The sequence below is a fragment of the Amblyraja radiata genome, chromosome 13, assembly GCF_010909765.2.
Source record: "Amblyraja radiata isolate CabotCenter1 chromosome 13, sAmbRad1.1.pri, whole genome shotgun sequence".
Lineage (NCBI taxonomy): Eukaryota > Metazoa > Chordata > Chondrichthyes > Rajiformes > Rajidae > Amblyraja > Amblyraja radiata.
In genome coordinates, this window is record NC_045968.1 from 50,045,389 (window position 1) to 50,071,632 (window position 26,244).

At 45.7% G+C, this 26,244-nt stretch overlaps 1 protein-coding gene across 2 annotated transcripts in view; it reads left to right on the top strand.

The window, feature by feature from the left end:
• Positions 1-25,157, top strand: part of LOC116980006 (fetuin-B-like) — a 38,145-nt gene extending 12,988 nt beyond the window's left edge. Inside the window, exons 6-8 of one of the 2 annotated variants that reach the window (XM_033032062.1) lie at positions 4,173-4,259; positions 15,016-15,328; positions 21,783-25,157. In XM_033032062.1, coding sequence (XP_032887953.1) covers positions 4,173-4,259; positions 15,016-15,324 — 396 coding nt within the window. In that variant the 3' untranslated portion in view covers positions 15,325-15,328; positions 21,783-25,157. Of the gene's footprint in view, positions 1-4,172; positions 4,260-15,015; positions 15,674-21,782 lie in introns of those variants that run through there. The other variant, XM_033032061.1, reaches the window with a different exon arrangement.
• The last annotated feature ends 1,087 nt before the right edge of the window (positions 25,158-26,244 follow it).

Consider the following 26,244-nt stretch of genomic DNA (forward strand, 5'->3'; position numbering starts at 1 on the left):
AACGAGAGGGCAGATTTTCTCCCAAAATGTTAATGCGTATCTCTAGCATTTTGATTTATTAACCTCCTGTAGGCACTGTAACCATTTCATCTGCACATGGGGCTGTACAGTGGCGCAGCTGATAAACCTGCCACACAGTGTCAGATACCTGCGTTCGATCCTGACCTCCATTGCTGTCTGTCTGGAGTTTGTACGTTCTCCATGAGACTGTGTGGGCTTCCTACAGGTGCTCTGATTTCCTCCCACATCCTAAAGACCTGCAGGTTTGTAGGTTAATTGGTCTCTGTAAATTGCCCCGACTGTGTAGGGAATGGATAAGAAAGTGAGATAACATGGAACTAATGTTAATGGATGACATGGACTGGCTGAAGGACCTGTTTGCATGTTTACAGCACATTTAGAAAGTATTCAGACCCCATCACTTATTCTATATTTTGTTACGTTACAGGCTTATTTTAAAATTGATTAAATTCTTTTTTTTTTAATCATCAATCTACACATAATAACCCAGAATGAAGAAGCAAAAACAGGTGTTTAGAAATTTTTGCAATTAATTAAAATTAATAATAATTAAAAATAAATAACTGAAATATCACATTTACACAAGTATTCAGACCCTTTGTTATGACACTCAAAATTGAGCTTAGGTGCATCCTGTTTCCATTGATTATCCTTCAGATGTTTCTACAACTTGATTGGAGTTCACCAGTGGTAAATTAAATTGATTGGACATGATTTGGAAAGGCACACACCTGTCTATATAAGGTCCCACAGTAGACAGTGCATGTCAGAGCAAAAATCAAGTCATGAGGACAAAGGAATTATCCTTAGACCGCTGAGACAGGATTGTGTCGAGACACAGATCGGGGTAAGGGTATAAAACAATTTCTGCAGCACAGTGGCCTCCGTCATTCTTAATGGAAGAACTTTGGAACTATCAGAACTCTTCATAGAGCTGGCCAAACTGAGCAATCAAGGGAGAAGGGCCTTGCTCAGGGAGGTGACCAAGAACCCGATGGTCACTCTGACAGATCTCTAGAGTTCCTCTGTGGAGATGAGAGAACCTTCCAGAAGGACAACTATATCTGCAGCACTCCACCAATCAAGCCTTCATGGTAGAGTGGCCAGACGGAAGCCACTCCTCAGTAAAAAGCACATGACAGCCCGCTTGGAGTTTGCTACAAGGCAAGATTCTCTGTTCTGATATAACCAAGATTGAACTCTTTGGCCTGAATGCCAAGCATCACGTCTGGAGGAAACTAGGCACTGCTCATCACCTGGCCAATATCATACCTACATTGAAGCATGGTGGTGGCAGCATCATGCTGTGGGGATGTTTTTCAGCAGCAGGAACTGGGAGACTAGTCAGTATCGCGGGAATGATGAACGTAGCAAAGTGCAGAGAGATCCTTGATGAAAACCTGCTCCAGAGCGTTCTGGACCTCAGAATGGGGTGGAGGTTCCAACAGGACAACGACCCTAAGCACAATGCAGGAGTGGCTTTGTGACAAGTCTGTGAATGTCCTTGAGTGGCTCAGCCAGAGCCCAGACTTGAACCCGATCGAACATCTCTGGAGGGACCTGAAAATAGTTGTGCATCGACGCTCACCATCCAACTTGACAGAGCTTGAGTGGATCTGTAGAGAAGAATGGGAGGAATGACCCAAATACAGGTGTGCCAAGTATGCAGCGTCATAGCCAAGAGGACTTGAAGCTGTAATCGCTGCCAAAGGTACCTCAACAAAGTACTGAACAAAGGATCTGAATACTTATGTAAATGTGATATTTCAGTTATATCTTTTTAATTACTTTGCAAAAATTTCTAAATACCTGTTTTCACTTTTTTATTATGGGGTATATTAGAATTAGAATTAGATTCCTTTATTGTCATTCAGACCTTTCGGTCTGAACGAAATTATGATGCCTGCAGTCATACACAGAACCAATAAAAACAAAACATACAATAAACACAAATTAAACATCCACCACAGTGAGTTCACCAAGCACATCCTCACTGTGATGGAGGCAAAGTCTTAGTCTCCGTCTCTTCCCTCCTTGTTCTCCCTCTGCGCTGAGGCGATTGATCCAGGCCGGAGATGCCGCCCTCCAGTCCAGCGGACCTCTGTGGTGATGTCGCCGCCGCCAGAACGCCGTCTCCGCTCCGAGACGGCCCGCCACAGCATCAGCTCCGGGCAGCCGCCCCAGCTCCAGGCCGCCGCCCCAGCTCCGGGTCCCGCAGTCTCCGCTCCGGGCCGCCGCCCCAGCTCCAGGTCCCGCAGTCTCCGCTCCGGGCCACCGCCCCAGCTCCGGGTCCCGCAGTCTCCGCTCCGGGCTGCTGCCCCAGCTCCGGGTCCTGCAGTCTCCGCTCCGGGCCGCCGCCCCAGCTCCGGGTCCCGCAGTCTCCGCTCCGGGCAGCCGCCCCAGCTCCAGGCCGCTGCCCCAGCTCTGGGTCCCGCAGTCTCCACTCCGAGCCCCGCTGCATCAGCTCCAGGCCGCCGCCGAAAGCCAGAACGCCGCACCAGCAAGTCGGGTCACCGTTGCCTCAGCCCCGTAGACGGCCAGCCTCTCGTTGGTGAGTCCTGGCTGGCTCTGCCTCCGGAGCCTCGGGGTCAGTCGCAGGCTGGAGGCCGACAGCTCCGCCATTAAGCCTCAGCGCAGACGGAGGCAGAGAAGGGGGATACGACACAAAAGTCGCATTCCCCCGAAGAAAGAGAGAGAGAACATGTTTCACCCCCCCCCCCCCCCCGCTAACACAACCCAACAAACTAAAACTTAACCAAAACAAGACAAAAAAAAACAACAGAAAAAAGTAAAGACAGACGGACTGCAGGCGAGCCGCAGCTGTTAACAGCGCCGCCACTTCCGGAGTGTAGTTTGATGATAAAAAAAAGATTGTGTGTAGATTGATGATAAAAAAAAGAATTTAATCCATTTTACAATAAGGCTGTAATGCAACAATGTGGAAAAAGTGAAGGGATCTGAATACTTTCTCAATGCACTGTATCACTAATTTAAAAGCAATATAAGCTTAAGTTCTTCCTTTGCCTCTTCAGCAATGCCATCCATTCACAATATACTGTTCCTTTCTACTCTAGGATAGTTGTATGCCCCTTTGTACTTTCTAATGTTATTTAAAGTCTGCAGGACCTGCACTTTACACTTAGAGCTTTTCAAAGAGCAATATTAGAGGGAATTTTGAATTTAGCTTGGAGACCCTTCAGCCCACCAAGTCTGCGCAGACCAGCGATCACCTGTATACTAGTCCGACCCTACACACTAGGGTCAATTAACCTAATCAGCAGGTCTTTGGAATGTGGGAGAAAACCGGAGCACCCGGAGAAAACCCACACAGGTCACGGGGAGAACGTACAAACTCCGTGCATAGACAGAACCCATGGTCAGGATCGAACCTGGGTCTCCGGCGCTGTAAGGCAGCAACTCTACCGCTGCGCCAATGTGCACTCCAGTTAATTTTTCACTCTTGCCTGGATATGTATATAACATTAAAAAACAACAATTTGAGTTAATGTTCCCTTAAGCAGGTTGTGCAAAAATGGATGGACCCTGTAGGGTAGAATACTCTTTACACAATAACAGCAAAACATACAAACAGGCTAAATTAAGATTATCATTTAACTGTGTGATTTTATACTTTTTAGAATGATTAATTTGAATTTTGTACCGATAACTCTGTCTTTTGATTGGGAAACTTCCATTATTTGAATTTGTTTCCCTCCTTGTTGTTGCAACACCTCCCAACCATGGCACTGCCTCAACCTTGTCTTTCCTGAGTGAGGGGGCAGTCTGATTTACCAATTCAGAAACTCTGATATTGCAGTTGTGTAAGTGGCAGCAACAGATTGTGAAACAAGCTGACATCTCATCAAATGCTCTTTTCCAATCTCCATCCATTGTAACATTCACATTTAACTCACTACTTCTTACTAACAAGATTCTTACTTCTTACTAACTCATCCCTTTCCCCTGACTCTTAGTCTGAAGAAGGGTCTCGACCCGAAACGTCACCTATTCCTTTTCTCCAGAGTTGCTGTCTGACCCGCTGAGTTACTCCAGTTTTTTGTGTCTATCTATATTTAATGGCAACCTTAACATTCAATAAATCCAATAAAATAAGCAAGAGCAATCTAATTTCTAATTATGTTTATTTGCAGCATTTGGGGATCTGCACTGTGTCTTTTGTACCAGAGAGTCCTGTCTATGATGTTGCTGAAGTGACCTGTGAGATTTATGCAACAAAGGTAATAGCGAATATATTATTTACAAGAATTCCCAGGAGGAATAGTCATTTGAATCTTTATCCACAAAATGCTTTTCATTTGCTCATTTCATTACCTGTTCATTCTCCTGGTTTCATGACTTTCATTTTATTCCTTGCCTGTCCCTCTGTTCATATCATGAACACATCAATCTTTTGTCTTGCTCTCACCCTAACACAGATATTCCTTTTATACTTTCCATCCCTCCCCTTAACTTCTCTGCAACTTAACATATCCTATTTAATCTCTTCCACATTCTGACCAAATGTCTTTGACCTAAACGTTCACAATTTCTCCTTCCAAGGAGTCTGAATTCTCTCAGCATTTTCTATTTCTATTTTGTGACCATTGTAACTGACTTCCTTGTACTGCTGCATTCAACTCTTTTCTGTCACATGCATGGCCGTCCAAAGGGGGGTGGGGGGGAAGGGGTGCGATCGCACCCCCCCCCCCTCTCTCCTCCTTTTTTTCCCAGAGTAAAAACAATTCAGAGGAAAAAAAAATTACGCGAAATTCTGGTTCCGGCCCGCGGGACGATTTGAAAAAATTATTTGCGACCATCCACGCCTGCGCAGTGGGGGGAAGTCGGTGACAAATCCACGCCTGCGCAGTGGGGGGAAGTCGGTGACAAAAGACGCAGAAGCGACGCAAAATGACGCCGTCTCTCCGCGCGTGCGCAGTGGGCGGGATCAGATCGCTGCTATTTCCAATGCATCGCCTCGATGCTCCGGGCCTAGTTTGGGTGAGTAGGACCGTGAAATATTGCGTTGCGTTGCGGGGGAGGGGAATCCGTTTGTTTTATATTGGGGGTGTTAAACTACCCGCGAAGGGTCTAATCCGACCCGCGGGATGATTTGGGATCAAAAAGGAGATCCTGTATCTCCGGGCGGGGGTGGGGGGGGGAGTGCTGTGTCTGCCCGCCCGGTCCATTGGCTCCATTCTCGGCGCTGGAGCGTCCCCATCGGTCAGCCTGGCGCCTAGCGGGTCCCGTCCACTGCCGGCGGTCGTCCGGGGAGACCGTTCTCCCGTCGCCGGGCGGGAAGCAGGAACGACTGACTGAACCCAGTCCTGGCAGTTGGAATGTTCAAAATCCAGGGGCGACATCTAGCTGTCTCATCATGTCGTGCGCCCTGTCACACGCTGACGTATGCTGTTATTACACGTTATTACAGAACGTGTAATACATTATTACAGAACACGTTATTACAGAAATCATTTTAACGGCAAATCAATGCTCTTAATATGGAGTATCAGTACTGTAATTATATATTGAGCAACATTCACAGCTGTACGTTGGATTTATCCAAGTTTTACTTCTACAGTTGGTCATATACACCACAAATTTGGTCTGGAGATATTTCAGTTGTAATTTTAACGTTAATTCTGAAGTGGGAATGATGGAAACAGCGTTTATCAATATTTTTTTTTAAATCTGGTGCATACAAACTGGGTATCTTCATTGCTGTTCACAACACATACATCTAATCTGAATGTCCGGTAATGTGGCGTTTTGACACCTTTAAACATATTGCCAAAAGAACATTTGCTGCATTTGATGTCCTTTGGCCATCTCTTGTCAGTTAGTGCAATGTTTAACCTGTCAGATGGGTATAGTCGGTTTTAACAGCTGTTATAAAAATGTCCTTGCAACCTGTATATTTGTTGTGGATAAATTATGTGGGAAGCGAGAGTGTTTCTGTACCAATAGCAATAACGACCCATGCTATGGCCATGTCTTGATCATTTTTGGTCCTTCACAGAAAACATGCTTGCATCAATCTGTAGTGTGCATGATGATTAAGCATATATGTTACCATGGTCCAGGATTTATTGACACAGGTTGATCATACGCTCAATAATCCAACCACATTTTTGTTTGGAAGTGGAAAGAAATAATAGAAATTGCATTCATTGCAACGCGTAAAAAGAGTTGAGATACTGTATTATAATTTTGCTGTATGTCATTGTGGTATATATCATGTCTAGATTGGTGAATAAGTTTAGTTTGTGACTATTTGAAGCAGAAATAATATGTGAATGCTTAATTCCGACTAGTTACTACGCACTTCGTCTGAGCACATTAATGCACGCGTCATGCAAGCCATCTTAAATGACCACCTAAACTGTCATTTGATAACCTAAAAAGTTGCATAGGTTGCCCGGCTGGCAACAGGGGAAAAAAAGTTAAGTGAGGGCTCTGGGGAGTGGAGAAGGGGGAGAAGAGTGGAGTGGGGGGAGGAGAAGGGTAGGGGGGTGGAGGGGGGTGGGGGGGAGTGGAGAAGGAGGGATTGGGGTGGGAGGAGGGAAGTGGGGGGTGGAGGGGAGAGGGGAGTTCACTGAATCCATCCCTGTGAAAAGTTGGCGATGGTGATTGGATCTGGAAGCGGACGAATACATCTGTAAATAATTGTTTAAGAAGGAACTGCAGATGCTGGAAAATCGAAGGTACACAAAAATGCTGGAGAAACTCAGCGGGTGCAGCAGCATCTATGGAGCGAAGGAGATAGGCAACGTTTCAGGCCGAAACCCTTCGAAACGTTGCCTATCTCCTTCGCTCCATAGATGCTGCTGCACCGGCTGAGTTTCTCCAGCATTTTTGTGTACCATCTGTAAATAAAACTGGACAGACATATTTTGATTTGCACAATTGATTTTATTGTATTAATTTTAATATTAATGTTTAAAATCCATGAATTGAAGGAAGAATATTTTACAGCCCATTTGTGGTCCCTAACCCTAACCGGTCGTCACCCGCAGGACAGCATACGTCAGCGTGTGACAGGGCGCACGACATGATGAGACAGCTAGATGTCGCCCCTGGATTTTGAACATTCCAAAATCCAGAGGTGACACGGAATCACCGCGTGTCACTACATGTGTCACCATGCATCAGGCCGCGTCACGACCCGACCACGAGGCGACAACCTCTTTTCAGGCTGTCGCCGAAAATGTCACCCAAGTGGGACAGGCCTCTCACGCTGCGAAACTTGAGGACAAGGCATTCGAAGGATGCGTCGGCAGCAAACTTCTCCCTGGCCAGGTTCTCGATCACCTCGGGCTCGAGTCCGCAGTGTTCGATGAAACTGTCCAAGCCCGAGCAGGCTCGGGAGAAGCGGCAGCTGAGGTCGGAGTGCGAGCACCATAATTCGCCTTCACCAACCTGCCGCTTGAGCGGCTCCTTGGGGCGACCTGATGCTGCTTCTCGTGGGGCTGCTGGCGTGGTTACTTGTGCACCCTGGGATGCAGCTGGCGTGGCGACAGGTGCTTCCTCGGGCGCTGCTGGAGTGGTTACTTGTGCAACCTTGGGTGCTGCTGGTGTACTTGTGCACCCTTGGGTGCTGCTGGTGTACTTGTGCACCCTTGGGTGCTGCTGGTGTAGTTACTTGTGCACCCTTGGGTGCTTCTGGTGTACTTGTGCACCCTTGGGTGCTGCTGGTGTAGTTACTTGTGTACCCTGGGGTGTTGCTGGCGAGGCTGCTGTTTCTCCCTGGAGTGCTGCTCATGAGGTTACTTGTGAACCCTGGAGTGCTGCTGGTGTGGTTACTTGTGCACCCTGGGGTGCTGCAGCTTCTATCCCCTCTGCTAATTCTCCCCCTTCCGACGTTGCTGCTCCCGTTGCCAGCCGCTGCTGCTTGTCGCCACGGCTGCTAGAGCCAGGCAGCAGCCAACGGACCAGGCTGCCAGTGCCCTTGAAACTGCGGCGCTGCTGGTGGCCGCCGCTCCTCGCATGAACTCGCACTTCTGCCGGTATATGACCAGCGAGTCAGGCCTGAGCTGCCTCTTGGAGCTGGAGCGACACACAATATCAGGCGGGAGCCCCAGCTGCCCGCTCTGCTGGGAGCTGCCGGAGGCCAGGTAAGTCTTCATGCTGCTGCTGGCCCCGCTGCCGCTGCCTTCCTCGGAGGCAGAGCTGCCCCAAACCATTGGGCTCCACTTTGCACCACCTCACCGTCTGGCTCTTCAAGTGCTTGGCCTTGTCGGCAGCCAGTCTCTCCACAGCGATCTGCCGACCCCGTCTGTCTCCCTCCATTTGTCTGCGGAGGTAGCCGGGACCCTTGGACATGAGCCTGGGCGGCAGAGAGATGCTCGCCTCGGGCGGCATGCTTGCAGTGGGCGCGATCTCGCTCGGCATCTTACTTTGATCCAGCCAACATGGACAAACACGTTTTCACATCTGCAAAGAAGGAAAGACCAGGACTTCCATGAGCAATGACAGGCTGTCTGCAATAGCCTTCATTCACATTCACTATGACTTTGCCCATAACTTGGACAAAGTCGTGACTAGGTTTGCGCAGTTACATTCCTGGAAAATGGAACTGGAAAACACGATTTATGGCTAAATGGCAATATATGCAGGCGTGCCACAAGTGTCCACCGCCTGCGTCACTACGCCAGGACTTCCATGTGCAATGACAGGCTGTCTGCACTCGCCTTAATGCACATTCACAATGACTTTGCCCATGACTTGGACAAAGTGGTGAGTAGGTTTGCACAGTTACATTCTTGGAAAACTGAACTATTTCATGTTGAAGTGATGTGAAGTTGTTATGTCAGGAGGACCATTAAAGGTGCACTGCACACACTAATACAGTCTAACAGTAACAGGCAATCAAATCAACACAAAACATTTTCTAAAAAAAGGTTTTCTTTAAATTTGGTGCAAAACGCTCCAAAATAAGGTTCAGAATGCACCAGAGAGCATCTAAAACCCCAAAGCTTTCAGGGCCCTTAAGCGGGCCCTGGAACCCGGACGTGAGGGGCTTCCAGCTTCTGATGTGCACTGCGTGCACATTATTTCACATAATTTTTTTGGAATCCTGTCATGCCACCCCCCTTTTTGAAAAGCTTTGTACGGGCCTGTCATGAATGTTAAAATGTGATTTATTTATTTTTTCCAATATTATTTCTCTCATAATAAATTAATCCTTATTTTGCCCACTTTGCAGGTCAAAATTAAACCAAGAAAACAATTTGGGGAACAATTTTCATGACTAACCAAAGGTTACTGAAATCCTATCTTGAACAGAATTTGGAAAATTAAAAATGGCCTTTGCATTTGTACATGAAAGAACCAACAGTGGTATAAAATTAGTTTTGGGTTAATGAATTAGGTATCAGGTACTGAGAACTTGGAGTCAACAATCTAGGGCCTCTCAACTGGGGCATGAGTTGTTTCACATTGCATAAAAGCTGACATAGTTTTGCAGTCAGTGTGTGCCTTATGATGCGCTGACATTAGTTTTGCCAAGAAGGATAGATTTGCATTTACATAGCACTGTTCATGCTCTGGTCAAATTGTCGCAAAATCTTTTACAGTCATTTAAGTTGTTTTGAAATGTGGTCACTATTGTAGGGAGGATATTTACATGAACAATATTGTTTTCAGTGAACAAATTTCCCACCATTATGCACAACCCAGTGCTGCCACTTCACTGTTTCTTTGTGACTTAATACAATTATGTGGCAATGGTCTTTACACTACTCCATGCATGAAAATCAAAGTTCTCCTGAGTGGACGGCAGATATATTGGGCCAAATGATATTACTTCAGAAATTCTGGGCACTTTTGCTTGTGAACTCTTCCCAACCCTTGACTGTTCTCTAATTCTTATACTTATACTATCCTTGTCCATTCCTTCCATTCATCCCTCTCCTGAACCTAACAAACATTTCACAGTTCTCAAACCAATCCAACGCAACCACCAGGCCTGATCATCTGATTCTCAGGAGATCAAGGCTTAGGTGTCGAAACTAATCTTCCTAATGTCCAAGACCTGAACAGCTGACCATTGCCTCCCTACCAACAAACCTCCAGATATGAATCTTCCAACCTTGGAACCAGACCATCTGGCCTGAATAAAACATTTTTTTTCCAACATTGCAATTAACCACAACTCATTGGATCTTTTTCTGACCACAGATTGTAGCCTAATCACTTCCGAGCATGTGATGCTCATTCCAAATCTCCACTTCTAGTCCAGCCTTAACCCAACCTTAGCCTTTCCACCGCATGACTCCTCAGACTAAGCTCAGTCCTTGTTTTCCTTCTGAAGAGGTCTTTCCTTGCGGTTGCCCAAATCAGTAATGCCCAACATCTTGGACTTGGAAGTGACTGAATTTCAAAGTGATAGGCCCTTAACCAAAATAGATTTCAGTTCATCAGATTCATGAGTTTTAAAGAAAACTAGACCAAGTGCGACCAGTTGGGTCATGTCCACTCAACGCGAGGATGGGGGCGGGGGGGGCGACCTGCGCCGTCACGCACAGTCACGCACACTGACCACCCCCCACAGACCCCACACACACACATACCAACCCCCCCCTCTCCCTTGATATTATATTAATATTATTCATTCGCTCCTTTTACCCCATCCCCCGCCCTATTCACGCATAGCCCCCAACTGCAGTGCAGCGTAGGTTCACGAGATTGATCCCTGGGATGGCAGGACTGTCATATGAGGAAAGATTGAAAAGACTAGGCTTGTATTCACTGGAATTTAGAAGGATGAGGGGAGATCTTATAGAAACATATAAAATTATAAAAGGACTGGACAAGCTAGATGCAGGAAATTTTTTCCCAATGTTGGGCGAGTCCAGAACCAGGGGCCATAGTCTTAGAATAAAGGGGAAGCCATTTAAGACTGAGGTGAGGAAAAACTTTTTCATCCAGAGAGTTGTGAATTTGTGGAATTCCCTGCCACAGAGGGCAGTGGAGGCCAAGTCACTGGATGGATTGAAGAGAGAGCTAGATAGAGCTGTAGGGCTAGTGAAATCAAGGGATATGGGGAGAAGGCAGGCACGGATTATTGAATGGGGACGATCATCCATGATCACAATGAATGACGGTGCTGACTCGAAGGGCAGAATGGCCTCCTTCTGCACCTATTTTCTATGTTTCTATGTAACTGCGCAGGCGCGGCTAGAGGGAGTGGAGCAGAGAGAGGGAGGGCAGGGGAGAGGGAGTGGGGCAGAGAGAGGGAGGGCAGAGAGAAAGGCAGAGAGGGCAGAGCGCTAGCATGGTGTTGTGGGCCGAAAGGACTCCCACACTCCACTCACACTCACACACCATATATATGACAGTAAACTTTCTTGAATACTCACACGGCTGAGCACGGCCTCTCCACTTTGGGGCTTCCGCAAACAGCGTGACCTCTGCACTTACCGGAAATTCCGCAATCAGCGCGACCTGGCCACTAAGCGGAAGTCATGAAATGAGAGGGACTTTTGAACCAAACACTGTCGGACCTAATAAAGCATTTATTCCTTCCAAACACAGTCGGACCTAATAAAGCATTGCAGTTTCAAGCACAGGCAGGGCAGCAGGCTAAACAACTCGTGGCATTGTCGTCAAGGGCTAACAAATCCTTTATTGCAAGTACATTGCAAACTCACAGTTCAGTTGCTTCACAGCTTAGAACTCCATGTTTTCAATATTTAATGCACAGGAGGACTCAGTAAGATGGCCAAAAATCATAGCGATATATGGTAGCGTTTTTTCTAAAATCAATATACCGCGCAGACAGGAAGTGTTCAAGATAAGACATTTAATTATATACTAGACTAAATGGGACCCGTTGGGTCCCATGTTCACACGGGAGGGCTGGTCCCCCAACGCAATATTCCACCTCTCCACCAATTCCAATATTGGTGGCCCGTGGGGGGGCTTTCTGGAGTGCTGGTATGGGTTCTTGGGGTGGCAGCTCAGTCCCTCAAGCCTGATCTGCTGGCAGCTCACTCACGGCTGGTGGGCTGGCAGTTGACTCATGACTATTCCTTGAAATTCCATTTCAAGCAGGGTGCAAGGCCACCAAATTCAAATCCATGTTCCTACCATTTCAAGCAGGGTGCAAGGCCACCAAATTCAAGTGCAGTTTCTTACCACTATGAGCAGGGTGCAAGACCACCGAATTCAAGTGCAGTTTCCAACCACTTCAAGCAGGGTGCAAGGCCACCAAATTCAAGTGCAGTTTCATACCACTTCAAGCTGGATCCAAGGCCACCAAATTCAAGTGCAGTTTCATACCACTTTCAGCAGGGTGCAAGGCCACCAAATTCAGTGCAGTTTCATACCACTTCAAGCAGGATGCAAGGCCGCCAAATTCAAGTGCAATTTCATTCCACTTCAAGCAGGGTGCAAGGCCACCAAATTCAAATGCAGCATCATACCATTTCATGCAGGGTGAAACCACCATAAAACCACACAAAACACCAAACTCACAGTTCAGTAAACATTCAGTGTGTTCAATTGATTCACAGTTCAGACAGAGTCATGACCTCTCCCTCCCACCTCATGCAGAGACTGAGCCACACACACATTTCCGGGTTTTATAACCCCTCCCCCTCCCACCGGAAAAGGTGTGGCATTCAGGGCGTGATTGACAGGAGAGAGATTCTCAACATTTTTTAAAACACTAATAACACTTTTACTTTTCATTGATGGGAAGAATTCTCTGCACCTGCTCAGCGGAGGGGGGACTGAGTAAGATGGCCAAAAATCACAGCCGCAAGTGGTAGCGTTTTATCTAAAATCAATATACAGTGCAAACAGGAAGTAAGTGCATTTGTAGTAGTGCCTTTTAACTTCAAGCCAAAGCACCCAAGCTGCCATTTGCAGTAAGTAGTGCCTTTCAACTTCAAGCCAAAGCACCCAAGCCACCATTTGCAGTAAGTAGTGCCTTTCAACCTCAAGCCTAAGCACCCAAGCCACCATTTGCAGTAAGTAGTGCCTTTCAACCTCATAACACAATTTGCAGTAAGTAGTGCAACTTCAAGCCAAATCACCCGCCACCATTTGCAGTAAGTAGTGCATTTCAACTACAAGCCAAAGCACCCAAGCCACCATTTGCAGTAAGTAGTGCCTTTCTACCTCATGCCACCATTTGCAGTAAGTAGTGCCTTTCAACTTCAAGCCAAAGCACCCAAGCCACCATTTGCAGTAAGTAGTGCCTTTCAACTTCATGCCACCATTTGCAGTAAGTAGTGCCTTTCAACTTCAAGCCAAAGCACCCAAGCCACCATTTGCAGTAAGTAGTGCCTTTCAACTTCAAGCCAAAGCACCCAAGCCACCATGTGCAGTAAGTAGTGCCTTTCAACTTCAAGCAAAACACCCAAGCCACCATTTACAGTAAGTAGTGCCTTTCAACTTCAAGCCAAAGCTCCCAAGCCACCATTTGCAGTAAGTAGTGCCTTTCAACTTTAAACCAAAGCTCCCAAGCCACCATTTGCAGTAAGTAGTGCCTTTCAACTTCAAGCCAAAGCACCCAAACAACCATTTGCAGGCAGTGCCTTTTTACTTCAAACAAACCATATTTTCATTTTCAAACCACATTAAGGGTACTCACAGTTGTGTAGACATTTGTTCAGTGTTATTCAGAGCTCAGAGAGACGTGACCCTTGGCTTCGTCCATCTTGCAGAGATTGTGAGGCACACCACTTCCTGGTTTTATAGTCCCTCTCCCTCCCTCCAGCAGGGGCAGCAGAGAGAATGGTGAATTAAAAATAAACATTAATATCTCTCTGATTTGTCATCGCTGGGAAAAACCCTCTGCACCCGTAAAGCGGAGGGGGAATTCTGAGCGAGATGGCCAAAAATGACGGCCGTAGGTCGCAGCGTTCTGTTGGAAATCGCAGCAGAGTGGGCCAAAAGCGATCAAGATCAGAGATTTAGTAATATAGATATATGATGTAACTGCTTTGGATGAGCAGAAATTATGATTAAACTATTTGTAAAATGAAAGGCAGTGTTGAATTGGACCAGGCAGGCACACTGTCTCGCTCTGTGTCCACATCCTGGGACTCATATCTCACAGCATTATTGCAGTACCTTCAGCAGGAGGGGTTCAACGGTTCAACAGCAGCACTGCTATCTTTTCAATGCAATTAAGGATCAACAATAAATTACTGTCCTTGCCAGTGACATCAACATCTTTAAAGTTGAATTATTTAAGAGAAAATTGTAAAACTTAGGGAAGCATGGTAGTTGAGTTGCTGCTTCCAGTTACAGTGTCAGAGACCTGGGTTCCATCCCGACTATGGATGCTATCTGTACAGTGCTTTGCACATAGTAAATTCTGTCTCAAATTGGATTGAGTTTGTTGAAGGGGTGGCCTGGAGGATTGAGGAGGGCAGGTCAGTAGTTCACAAGTTATAGAAGTAGAATTATGCCATTCAGCCCATCGAGTCTAGTCCGCCATTCAATCATGGCTGATTTCTGCCACCTAATCTCATTTTCTTGCCTTCTCCCCATAACCCTGGACAACCATTCTAATCAAGAATTTGTCTTTCTCTGCCTCACAAATATCCAGAGACAGCCTCCACAGCCCTCTGTGATAATGAGTTCCACAGATTAGATACCCTCTGACTAAAGAAGTTCCTTCTCCCCTCTGTTTTAAAAGAGCGCCACATGCTCCCCGTAACCGCGTGGATTTTCGCCGAGAACTTCGGTTTCCTCCCACACCCCAAAGACGGACAAGTGTAGGTTAATTGGCTTGATACAAGTGTAAATTGTGCCTAGTGTGTAGGATAGTGTTAATGAGTGAGGATCTCTGGCCAGGGTGGACACGGTGGGCCGAAAGGCCTGTTTCCGTGCTGCAATCTAAACTAAACTAAATTTGCTGTGAGTTAAACTAGAAAATTGAGGCAAAAATTACGTCACTTTATTATTACATATTGAAAATTCATTTTCCAAAATGACTGGACACTATTAAGGTGACAGAGATGTTTAATAATGTTACTGCAGGGTGTCACAGTCCAGAGTTTAAGTGGGCAAGAGGAGCCACTTGAGGACAACTATCAAGATGAAGAGCAAAAGTTTATACCCAAGTTCAAAAGATCAATTTCAAGATCCAAAGATCAGAGGATGAAACAAACAGGAATGAGTAAAGAGTGCAGGGGGATAGTTTCATCTTCATCAGAGTCATCAGAGGAACAAAATATATGCAGCCATCGAGTGCCTCTCAAGCAGCCAACTACTCACAGATTTCCAAGTCTCCCTCCGCATGCACTCACCTGTCCTGGTCAACCCCGATATATTGCTCGGAAAAACTGAACAGGTAAGGGAAGAGAATGAGTCAAGTTCATTTTTTCATTCACTGCAACTTGGGTAGAGCACAAGCACTTATTATAGATCAGGGCACACGGTTCTCACGACTTTCAATTCAGCTGGAGAACCAGCTCCTGCCATCTTTTTCAAGCGTGAGCATGCTTTAAATCTGTGCATTTAATATTGTCCATTTCTGCAAATTTTAATATGCCAAATAATCTGTATTCATTTTCTTAAATATCATTTTGTCTTTGAGTGTTGTTAACTTTTAGTGACAAATTATTAGCTGTCATTTGTTTGTATAGATGAGCATGCTTTTCGAAAGGGCTCTTGAAATAAAATGTGATGTAACTGGCCACATTCCTTCTCAGTGTTCATTCATCTCTTTTTTTCAACTGTGCCAGACAGATTATTTGCCATTAGCAAGTCTTGTCCTCACTGCCCTCTCCCATCCCACACCACCACTTGTGTCATTTAGTCTTTCCTGGTCTCCACCTGTAGATTGGTTATTGCATGTGAACCAATCAGAGTAATGTACTACCACTAACTCCACCCTACTGAACACCTCATATTAACACTCACTTCCTATATTACGTAGTTGCACTAGTGGTAGAGTGGAACTAACATGTAATGTACTGTGACACTATGACTGATGATCAAAGCTGACTTATACACCATACAATGAACGTGCACTTGTTTACATGGTGTCAGAAAGCTGGAAACTACCCACTGCATCCGTTTATCGGGGTTTATTTGTGTTTTATTGATTTGATCTTTTGCTACGATGGCTCACTCTTGCTGAAAGCCAGCCCAACTAGTCTTTGATACAGACATAGGCGAGTGATGGAGGCTCTTCGAGATCGACTACAAGCACTACATCAATATCGTGAACCGCAACAACCCAGATGAGGTCAAGGCATCTCTCTTGCTCAACCTGGCTGGACCAGAGGCCATGATTCGCGAGCAGACTGTCGACTTTGCGCCACCTGTACTAGACGTGAATGGCCAGATGCTGGTCCCAGCTGTGACGAGGCGCAACCCAAATGCGCTGCTACGAAAATTCTGTGAGTTATGTGACATACCATCTAACCGCATTCTAGAAAGAGCTAAGTTTTTTGCATGACACCAGCTTCCGGATGAGCCTGTGGAACGCTTCAGTTGTGATTTAAAGTACATGGCCCCGCGATGTCGCTTTGGTGCAATAACCAATGAGTTAATACACGATAAGGTCGTTAGCGGCATGTCTGATCGTAAATTAAAGACAGAGCTGCTACGAAATGCAGACCTGACTCTTGAGCAGGCTGTACATGCATGCCGCATATCAGAGGCCGTGGCCCCCGCTGAGTGATCAGCTTGACTCTCAGCCTGTTGCTCAGAAACTCGATGTCAATTTGACCAGTTTCAGTAATCACACTACGTCGGCTGCTTCTAAAAGAATGAATGAGCCACCGCAGATGTGCGTAAACTGCAATTATTTCCATAATAAAGGTCGACAATTCTGTCCAGCAAAAAACGGAAAACTGTGCAATTACTGCAAGAAACGTAACCACTTCGCTGCCTGCTGCCATTCCCGTGGGAACCGTAATTCGAAGTCAGAGTCTAATCTCCACCTGCTGCAGCAAGACCCAACATTCTTTGACTCCCTTGAACAGTTTGAAGTCGCCCACGACACAGAGACAATTAGCTCGCATGACGAATCCTCCGTCCACACTCTCCTACGCACATCTGCTAAGCTTCTGGACCCTTCTGTTACTGTGAAGATTAATAACAAGTCTCTACAAGCTAAATTAGACACGGGGGTGTGCATGAATGTGATATCCCTGAGAGTCTACAACAAGATAAGGAATAATGGGACCTTGACTAAGGATTCTTCCACCTTGCACGCCTATGGTGGGGAGGTTCTGCACCCTCGCGGTAAAGCTGATTTCAAGTGTGTAGTGGACAATATCGCTAAAAACCTGATTTTTAAAAAAATGTTGTTAAATCAAACTCTGAGACTTTGTTAGGCATCCATGCATGCCAAGACCTGGGACTGGTTACCTTCAGACGGGCTGTTCACAAGCTGCGCCTATCTGATGAACCGGCACAAATCTATTAGGATTTGTTTGATGACAAACTGGGCAAACTGCCAATAACCTACAAGATCACTATTGACCACAATGTTGTCCCAGCAATTCGTTCCCCTCATCGTGTACCCCATGCTATGCATGATAGAATTCAAGCCGAACATAGACACATGTTGTCCATGGGGGTACTGGCTGAAATAAGTGAACCCACAGACTGGGTCTCCACCATGGTTGTTACAAAAAAAGAAAGACAAAGACGAGCTCCGTGTGTGCATTAACCCAAGGGACCTAAACACAGCTATTAAGAGACCACACTACCCGACGAGGAGCGTCGAAGATGTTGCAGCCCAAATCGGTCGCGCAACAGTGTTCTCAGTACTAGACGCCAAAAGCTCGTTTTGGCAGATTCCTCTGGGCGACGCATCCTCAAAACTGACCACATTTGCCACACCATTCGGCAGATTTAGGTTCCTCAGGATGCCATTTGGAATTAACTCAGCCAGCGAAGTTTTCCAGAGAGCTATGGAACAGCTGTTTACAGGTTACCCATGTGCCATCATCGTTGACGACATTCTAGTGTATGGCCTTGACCTAGCAGAGCATGACTCAAACTTCAAAATGATTCAAGACAGGGCGCTCAAAACCAAACTAAAGTTCAACCCAAAGTGCAAGTTCCGTGTCTCAGAGGTTACCTATGTCGGACATGTGTTCACCAGCGAAGGGTTAAAACCAGACCCCAAAAAGACTGCAGCCATCAACGAACTGCCTGCTCCCACTGACGTGAACAGCCTTCAGCGTTTTCTGGGTATGGTCAACTATCTGGGAAAGTTCATACCCAACCTCAGCGAACTAGTCTCGCCACTAAGCCAACTCACTCACAAGGACACTGCCTGGGCCTGGTACCAGCAACACTAGCAAGTGTTTGACTCTAAAACTGCAGCTGGCCAGCGCCCCCACCCTGACGTAATTCGACCTCATGCGGCCAGTCACCATCACCTGCGACACCTTGCAATACGGTCTAGGCGCAGCCTGCCTGGAAACAACAACTGACGGTACCGTGCTACCCATCTTACACCTCTTGAACCATTGCAAAGACCGAGCAGCGATATGCTCAGATTGAAAAGGAGCTGCTAGCTGTCGTTTTTGCATGTTCCAAGTTCAGAGACTTTATCTTCGGGAAAACTTTCACAATTGAAACTGTTTCACCAACCCCTGGTCACCATCCTGAATGAGCCTATTCACGCAGCGCCTGCACAATTGCAGCGCATGATGACGCAGCTCCAGCACTTTGATTTCCAAAAAGGGCAAAGATATGCTCATCACCGACACTCTCTCTCTCTCGAGCACCACGGGCGTCCTGTGAACAACACCCCTTTGAGTGTGACGAGCTCGCCGTGCTTAAAGTCGATTTCGTCCCAACGGAACACCTGCATCGCCTTGCGGAGCACACAGCTGCTGACAGAATGCTGCAGCTGCTCTCCTCCATTATCAAAAGATGCTGGCCTACGAAACAATCCAGCCCACCACTGGAGGTACAGCCATTCTTCCTAGTTCGCGATGAACTGGTGATACAAGATGGGATCGTCGTCAAGGGCCACAAAGTTGTGATTCCCTCATCCCTGCAAGAGGAATATTACAAAGACGTCCACAATGGCCACCCAGGTACTGAGGCTACGCTCGCCCGTGCCCAAAGCATGTTTTACTGGCCAGGAATGGTCAAATACATACGTGACAAAACAGCATCCTGCTCCACTTGCAACAGCTTGGTGCCCCACCAACAGAAACAGCCTCTCCTGCAACAACCCGCTCCAGCACTACCCTGGACCTCCCTCGCTGCGGACATTTTTGAATGGCACGGCACGCACTACCTAGTTCTAGTCGATTCCTATTCCAATTGGTTTGAACTTGATCTACTGCCTACCATTACGTTTGAGATGGTGATACAAAAGCTTCAGAGACATTTTTCTGTATTTGGTGTACCTGTCAAGCTGCAAACTGACAACGGAAGACAATTCACCAGTCATGCTTTGTGAGACAATGGAACTTTCAACATGTCACCAGCAGCCCTGAATACCCTCAATCCAAGCTTGCTGTCAGGAGCGCAAAGCAGCTGAAGGAATATTCACATCTTGCCAAATCCAATGTCTACCTAGATCTGTTAAACTTAGAAACATCTCTAGGGATCGCGTCCTGGGCTCTCCCGCCCAGCGCCTGATGTCTTGCACGACAAGGCCACAGCTCCCTGTTGCCCAGCAACAGCTAAAGCCACGGGTGCTCAAACCAGCTGCGGTCCAGAAGCGTATTCAGGAAAAACATGGTCCAGAAGCGCTCCTATGACACGTCCAGCAAACCACTTACACTGTTGCTGCAAGGTCAAGTGGTTCGCCTGCAGACGGCAGTTGGACAAACCCGATTGGTCAACATCGATGGTGCTCTGTACCGGCGCAGCCGTCAACATCTTCTGCCCGTGAATGAACCGCGACCATCTCCTCCAGGTCCTCATGCCCCGCCATTGGTCTTCAAGGCACTTGCTGCTGTTGTCCATCCACAACCCTCCGACCCCAGCATGCACTCCCCGTGACGTTCGGTTCCTTCTCTCCCCAGTGCCCCTGGATCTGCATGCTTGCCCTGCCGTTCATCTCAAGGTTCCCCGGCTGCGTTCTCATTCTCGAGGGCTCCACCTCCCAGCCCTACTCGCTCTTCCGGAATGGAGGGGGAGGGGTTTGTCCGCACGCGCTCGGGTCGGGTTAGTAGATCGTCGGACAGATACGGCGAGTATGTTTAACCACATGTATTCTAACAACCAACTCTTTCCTCCACGGGGAAGGATGTAGATTGGTTATTGCATGTGAACCAATCAGAGTAATGTACTACCACTAACTCTACCCTATTGAACACTTCATATTAACACTCACTTCCGATATTACGTAGTCGCACTAGTAGTAGAGTGGAACTAACATGTATTGTACTGTGACACTATGACTGATGATTAAAGCCGACTTATACACCATACAGTGACCGTGCACTTGTTTACACCACCCATTCATAAGCATCATTTTATATTCCTCTTTACTCTGCTCGGCAATGTAAAACATGCTTTCTGGAGCACCAGTATGGGTGTTGTGGGCTGAAGGGACTGGTTTCCAGAGGGCTAGTATGGACATTGTGGGCCGAATGGATTCTTGGGCTGGCGGCTCAGTCTGGTGTGCTGGCAGCTCACTCACTCAAGGCAGGTGGGCTGGCAGTTGACTCACTCCTTGAAATGCCACTTCAAGCAGGGTGCAAGGCTACCAAATTTGAGTGCAGTTTCCTGCCACTTCAAGCAGGGTGCAAGGCCACCAAAGTCAGAGTCGTGACCTCTCCCTCCCCCTTCTTGCAGAAACTGAACCACACCCACACTTCCAGGTTTTATAGTCCCTCCCCCTCCCACCAGAAGGGGCGTGGCCTTCATGCTAGTGTATGGGGTGATTGCTGGTCGGCACGACTCGTTGGGCCAGAGGGCCTGTTTCCACGCTGTATCTCTAAAGTCTAAAGGTGGATAAGAGGAGCCGTAAGGAAATGACGGAGAGAAGAAGAGCTTACGTCTAATAGATGCAAATAAAGAATAAGAGTCTATCAATTTCTAAAGAGGCACCATTGAAAGCATCCTATCAGCATGCCTCAAAGCTTCCTTTGATCATTGCTCTGCCCAACACAACAAGAAATTGCAGTTAGACACAAAATGCTGGAGTAACTCAGCGGGACAGGCAGCATCTCTGGAGAGAAGGAATCGGTGATGTTTTGGGTTGAGATCCTTCTTCAGACTGAAATTGCAGTGTTGTGGATGCAGCCCAGTACATCACACAAACCAGCCACCACACCATGAACTATATCCACACCATGCGTTGCGTTGGGAAAGCATACAATATAATAATGTATCACTCAGACCCCAATTCCGGTCAGGCAGAAAATACAAAAACATAAAAACACGTATCACCAGATTCAGGAACTTTATCTTAACTACTTTTATCAGACTTTTGAATGGACCTCTCATAATTAAAGCTGTTTCCCTATCTCCCAATCTACCTTGTTGCACTTTTTAACATGTTATTTGCACTTTCTTTGCAGTTGTAAATTCAAAATTCTGTTTGTTTGATTGTAATCATGTACAGATGATTAATCTGGATAGCATGCATAACAAAGTTTTAAACTCTATCTTGGTAGACATGACTAAAATAAAATAATGTGTGTATATATACCAATCTGAAGAACATCCTTTCACTTCACATCTCTGGTTGTTACTTCAATTTTCTATATGGAACTTTCCTGGGCACTGAGGTCAGATTGACTGCTCTGTATTTTCTTGGTTCATTCCTACATCTGCTTTGAATAAATGTGTGTATTTTTATTTTTTCCCAGTCCTCAGGCATCACCTATTCATCTGGAGATGTTAGAGATAGTACTGTATGTTCAGTGCCTAAGGAGTTTCCATCCATAATTCCCGCAACATTCAAGGCTGTGTCCTATTGAGATTGGGTGAGTTATCCCATCTAAGTGTGGTTATCCATCCTTCTCAGCACCAATATTCCATAAGTCTTCAAGTAATGAGGAGGTGTACACACCGTAGTCAACATCAATGATGCAGAAGTGAAGATGATTGAGAGCTTCAAGTTCCCAGGTGTAACAATTTGTACTGGGCCACCCACATTTAACTTTGGCCAAGAAAGCACACCAAAGTCTCTACTCCCACAGAAGACTAAGAATGTTTGGCACTAACAACTCTTACCAACTTTTACATATACATGGTTGAAAGCATCCCATTGGGATGCATCACAACTTAGTTTGGCAACATCTCTGCTCAAGACTACAAGAAATTTCCACAGAATTGTGGATGTAGTCGAGTCCATCACACGAACCAGCCTTCCCCTCCCCATCAACTCCATTTACACTTCAATGTGTCTCGGGGGAGCAGCCAACATAATCAAGGTCCGTTTTCACCCTGTTCTCCACTCACCCATCAGGCAGAAGGGACAAAAGCATGAAAGCATGTATCTCCAGATTGAGGAACAGCTTCTTCCCTGCTGTTTTCAGACTATTGAGTAGTCTTCTTATAAACAAAAGGTGTCATCTCAATCTTCCAACCTACTACATTGCGGCCCTTGCATGTTTTTCACCTACATTTTTGCTGAAGCTGTAACACAATAATGCTGAAACTCTATCTTCTGTACTCTGCTAGTTTTCTCTTTGCACTACCTGTTGTACTTATATACAGCATGATTCGACTGGATGGCATGCAAGTAAGGGTTTTCACTGTATCTCTGTACACTTGACAATACTAAACAAATACCAATACCATATATTCTCTAGTGTCCACACTAGTAATTATCACCCAACCAGCTGCATCTTCTTCCTTGGTGCAGAGTGATGCAATGTATTCATTTAGTTTCTCAATTGTGATTTCTGCTTTCATAGTTACATTTTCTTTTTGGTCTCTGGTCAGCCCACCCTCGCTCCTTAAATATTGTTTTCCTATTTATAAGTCTAATAAATACTATTGGATTTCTTATTATGTTTGGGATCTGTCATTCCAAGGCTTTCTCTATACCTTTTTTTGTTTCATTTTTTTACTTCTCTTCTGACCTTTCATTAACCAGTCTGGTTCTTGCTTATTAACAATCTGACCCATGTCGTATACCCGTTTATAATTTATTTATCTTTGGGTTGGTCATGTAGCTCTGGGTTGATCTTTGTGATCCTTCCTGCTCATGAAAATGTACCTCGACTGTAGCTGAAGTACCTTTGCTTTAAAGGACTTCAACCATTCAGGTATACTATAACCTGATTCAGGTGACAATACTGGTTTGCCAGGGTTGGATCTGTGTCTATCGCTTTGAGATTGGCCCTTCTTCAATATTTTTATCTGAGAATGTTTTCAAAACTATTCTGAACATTATGATGGTATTTTTGCTTCTGACGTTTCCCAGTGTCGTTTGCGCCACTTAGCCTGGTTTATTTCTTAGGACCAAGTCCAGCAATGCTGTCTTCCTCATTGGGCTTGAAACATATACCAATAAAACATTCTGCTCTGCGCTACCAAAAATGCCCTCCCATTCTTTGGCACTTATGTTATTCTGATTGCAGTCTATGTTTGGACTGTTGAAATACTCGCTTATCTTAGCTTTGTAAATTTGACAGAGTAATTTTCCACCCATGAAAACATGATGACACTGCTTGACCAGATTAGGACTTTCCAAATGTTGTGCCTTAACTGATTTCCAGTATTTGTCCAATAATTGACGTCAGGCTAGTCAGTCATTCATTACTACATAAACCTTGAATAAGGGTCTCATCTCAGCAATTTTATAATCCTCCAGTACTTTTCCAGAACCTTAGCAGGTTCGGAAGATTAAAACCACTGATCCTGCTATGTCGGGAACCATTTATTTTTAATCACCGAGGATGCAAACCATCAGATCCTGTGAAATTAATTTCATAAGTTCATGTTATAGGAACAGAATTAGGCCATTCGGCCCACCAAGTCTCCTCCACCATACAATCATTCATGATCTATCTTTCCCTCTCAACCCCATTCTCCTGCCTTCTCCCCATAATCCGTGACACGCGTTACTTTATTTCAGTCCTCCTTTCCAAATTCTGAATATATTCTGATCTGATTATTAACCTTTGACACATTAGGACATAGAATCTTAGAACAGCACGGTACAGGGAAAGGCCCTTCAGCCCACGGTGTCCCTGCCACATATGATGGCAATTTAAATTAATCAATTTTGGCTGAACATGATCCATGTCCCACCATTCCCTGAATGTTTATATGCCCATCTAAAAATCTCATACACCACAGTCGGTTTCTGCTTCCACCACCACCCCTGGCAATGTATTCCAGGCACCCATCAATCTCACCTTGCATATCTCCTTTAAACTTTCTCCATCCAATCTTGAACTTATGTCCTCTAATATTTGACACCGTGGGGAAAAGTTCCATCTACCCTAACTATGCCTCTCAGAATTTTATAAACCTCTATCAGGGTTCCTCACAGCTTCTGATGCTCCAGAGAAAACAATCCAAGTTTGTTCTGCCTCTTACAGCTTTGACCCTTTAATCAAGACTACATGCTCTTAAACCACACCCGTACATTCTCCAAAGCCTTCACAAAGCCTGCAATTGGGAATCCAGAACTGCATGCAATACTTCAAATGTGGTCGAACCAATTTTATACCATGGGCCTTCATCATCTCTGACATATTTTTTCTTTCAACTTAATACCATCATTAACCTCTCTGATTAACTTCCAAATATGTCTAATTTGGTTTACTTTCACCAAGAGTCATGAATTATCCCTAATTTAAGCTCGGGTTCGTCTATTGTGTTAACTGTTAACGTGGACACAAATCACACTTAGGCAACTCGCTCATCATTCCTCTTATTAAGATGATCCAGGTTCAGAAGACGACAATCTCAATGGGTGGAGGTGAAAAAGGAAAGAAAATGCTGGGAGGAATAGTGTATTGGTTCCCAAACATTTCCCTTGCTGTACAAAGAAGGATTAATCAAGGCCCAAGTGTTTCCTCGCAGGCTGATTGTGATTTCTACTTTCCAGGATATTTTCTAGTCTGAGATCATTTAGAAAATGTGTCTTATTATATATATTACCAAACCAAAATGGTTGTTCTCTGGTTGGCTCCATATTGTATTGTACTAGGAAACGATCCTGAATGCACTCAATTAATTAATTCTCATGGCTATCTATATAATTAAAAGTCTCATCTTGACCACTTCCTGTTTGCGCTGTATATTGTTTTTAGAAAAAACGCTACCATATATCGCTATGATTTTTGACCATCTTACTCACAGTCCTCCTCCGCTGAGCAGGCACTGAGGATTTGGCCCATCAATGAAAAATAAAAAAAGTTATGAGTGTTTAAAAAACCTTGAGATCCTCTCGCCTGTCAATCACCGCAATGAAGGTAACGCCCCTGCCGGGGGGTGGGGCAGGACTATAAAACCCCGGATGCCTGGACATGACTCAGTCACTCTGCAAGATTGTGAGGGAGAGGCCACGACTCTCATTCTAAGGCGTGAATCAACTGAACTGTGAGTCTGCAATGTACTTGTAATAAATGATTTGTTTGCCCTTAATGACAATGCCATGAGTTCTTTGGCCTGCTACCCTGCCTGATCTTGAAACTGCAATGCTTTATTAGGTCCGACTGTGTTTGGAAGGAATAAATGCTTTATTAGGTCCGACTGTGTTTGGTTCAAAAGTCCCGCTCATTTTGTGACTTCCGCTTAGTGGACAGGTCACGCTGATTGCGTAATTTCCGGTGAGTGCAGAGGTCATGCTGATTGCGTAATTTCTGGCAAGTGCAGAGGTCACGCTGATTGCGGAAGTTCCGCTGACTGTGGAAGCCCCACAGTGGAGAGGCCGCGCTCAGCCATGTGAGTATTCAAGAAAGTTTACTGCCATATATATGGTGTGTGAGTCAGTGAATGTGTGTTTATTTGTTAGTGAGTGTATGAGTGTGTGAGTCTGACTGTGTGTGTGAGTCTGACTGTGTGTGTGTGAGTGTCTGTGTGTGTGTGTGAGTGTGTGTATGTGTGTGTCTGTGAGTGTGTGCATGTGTGCATGTGTGTGAGAGTGTATGCGTATGTGTGAGTGTATGTGTGTGTCTGTGAGTATCTGTGTGTGTGAGTGTCTGTGTGTGAGTGTGTGTGTGTGTTTGTGTGCATGTGTGTGAGTATGTATGCGTGTGTGTGAGTATGTATGCGTGTGTGTGAGTTTATGTGTGTGTGTGTTTGTGAGTGTATGGGTGTGTGTGAGTGGGTGTGTGAGAGTGGGAGTATGTGTGAGTGTGTGTGTGA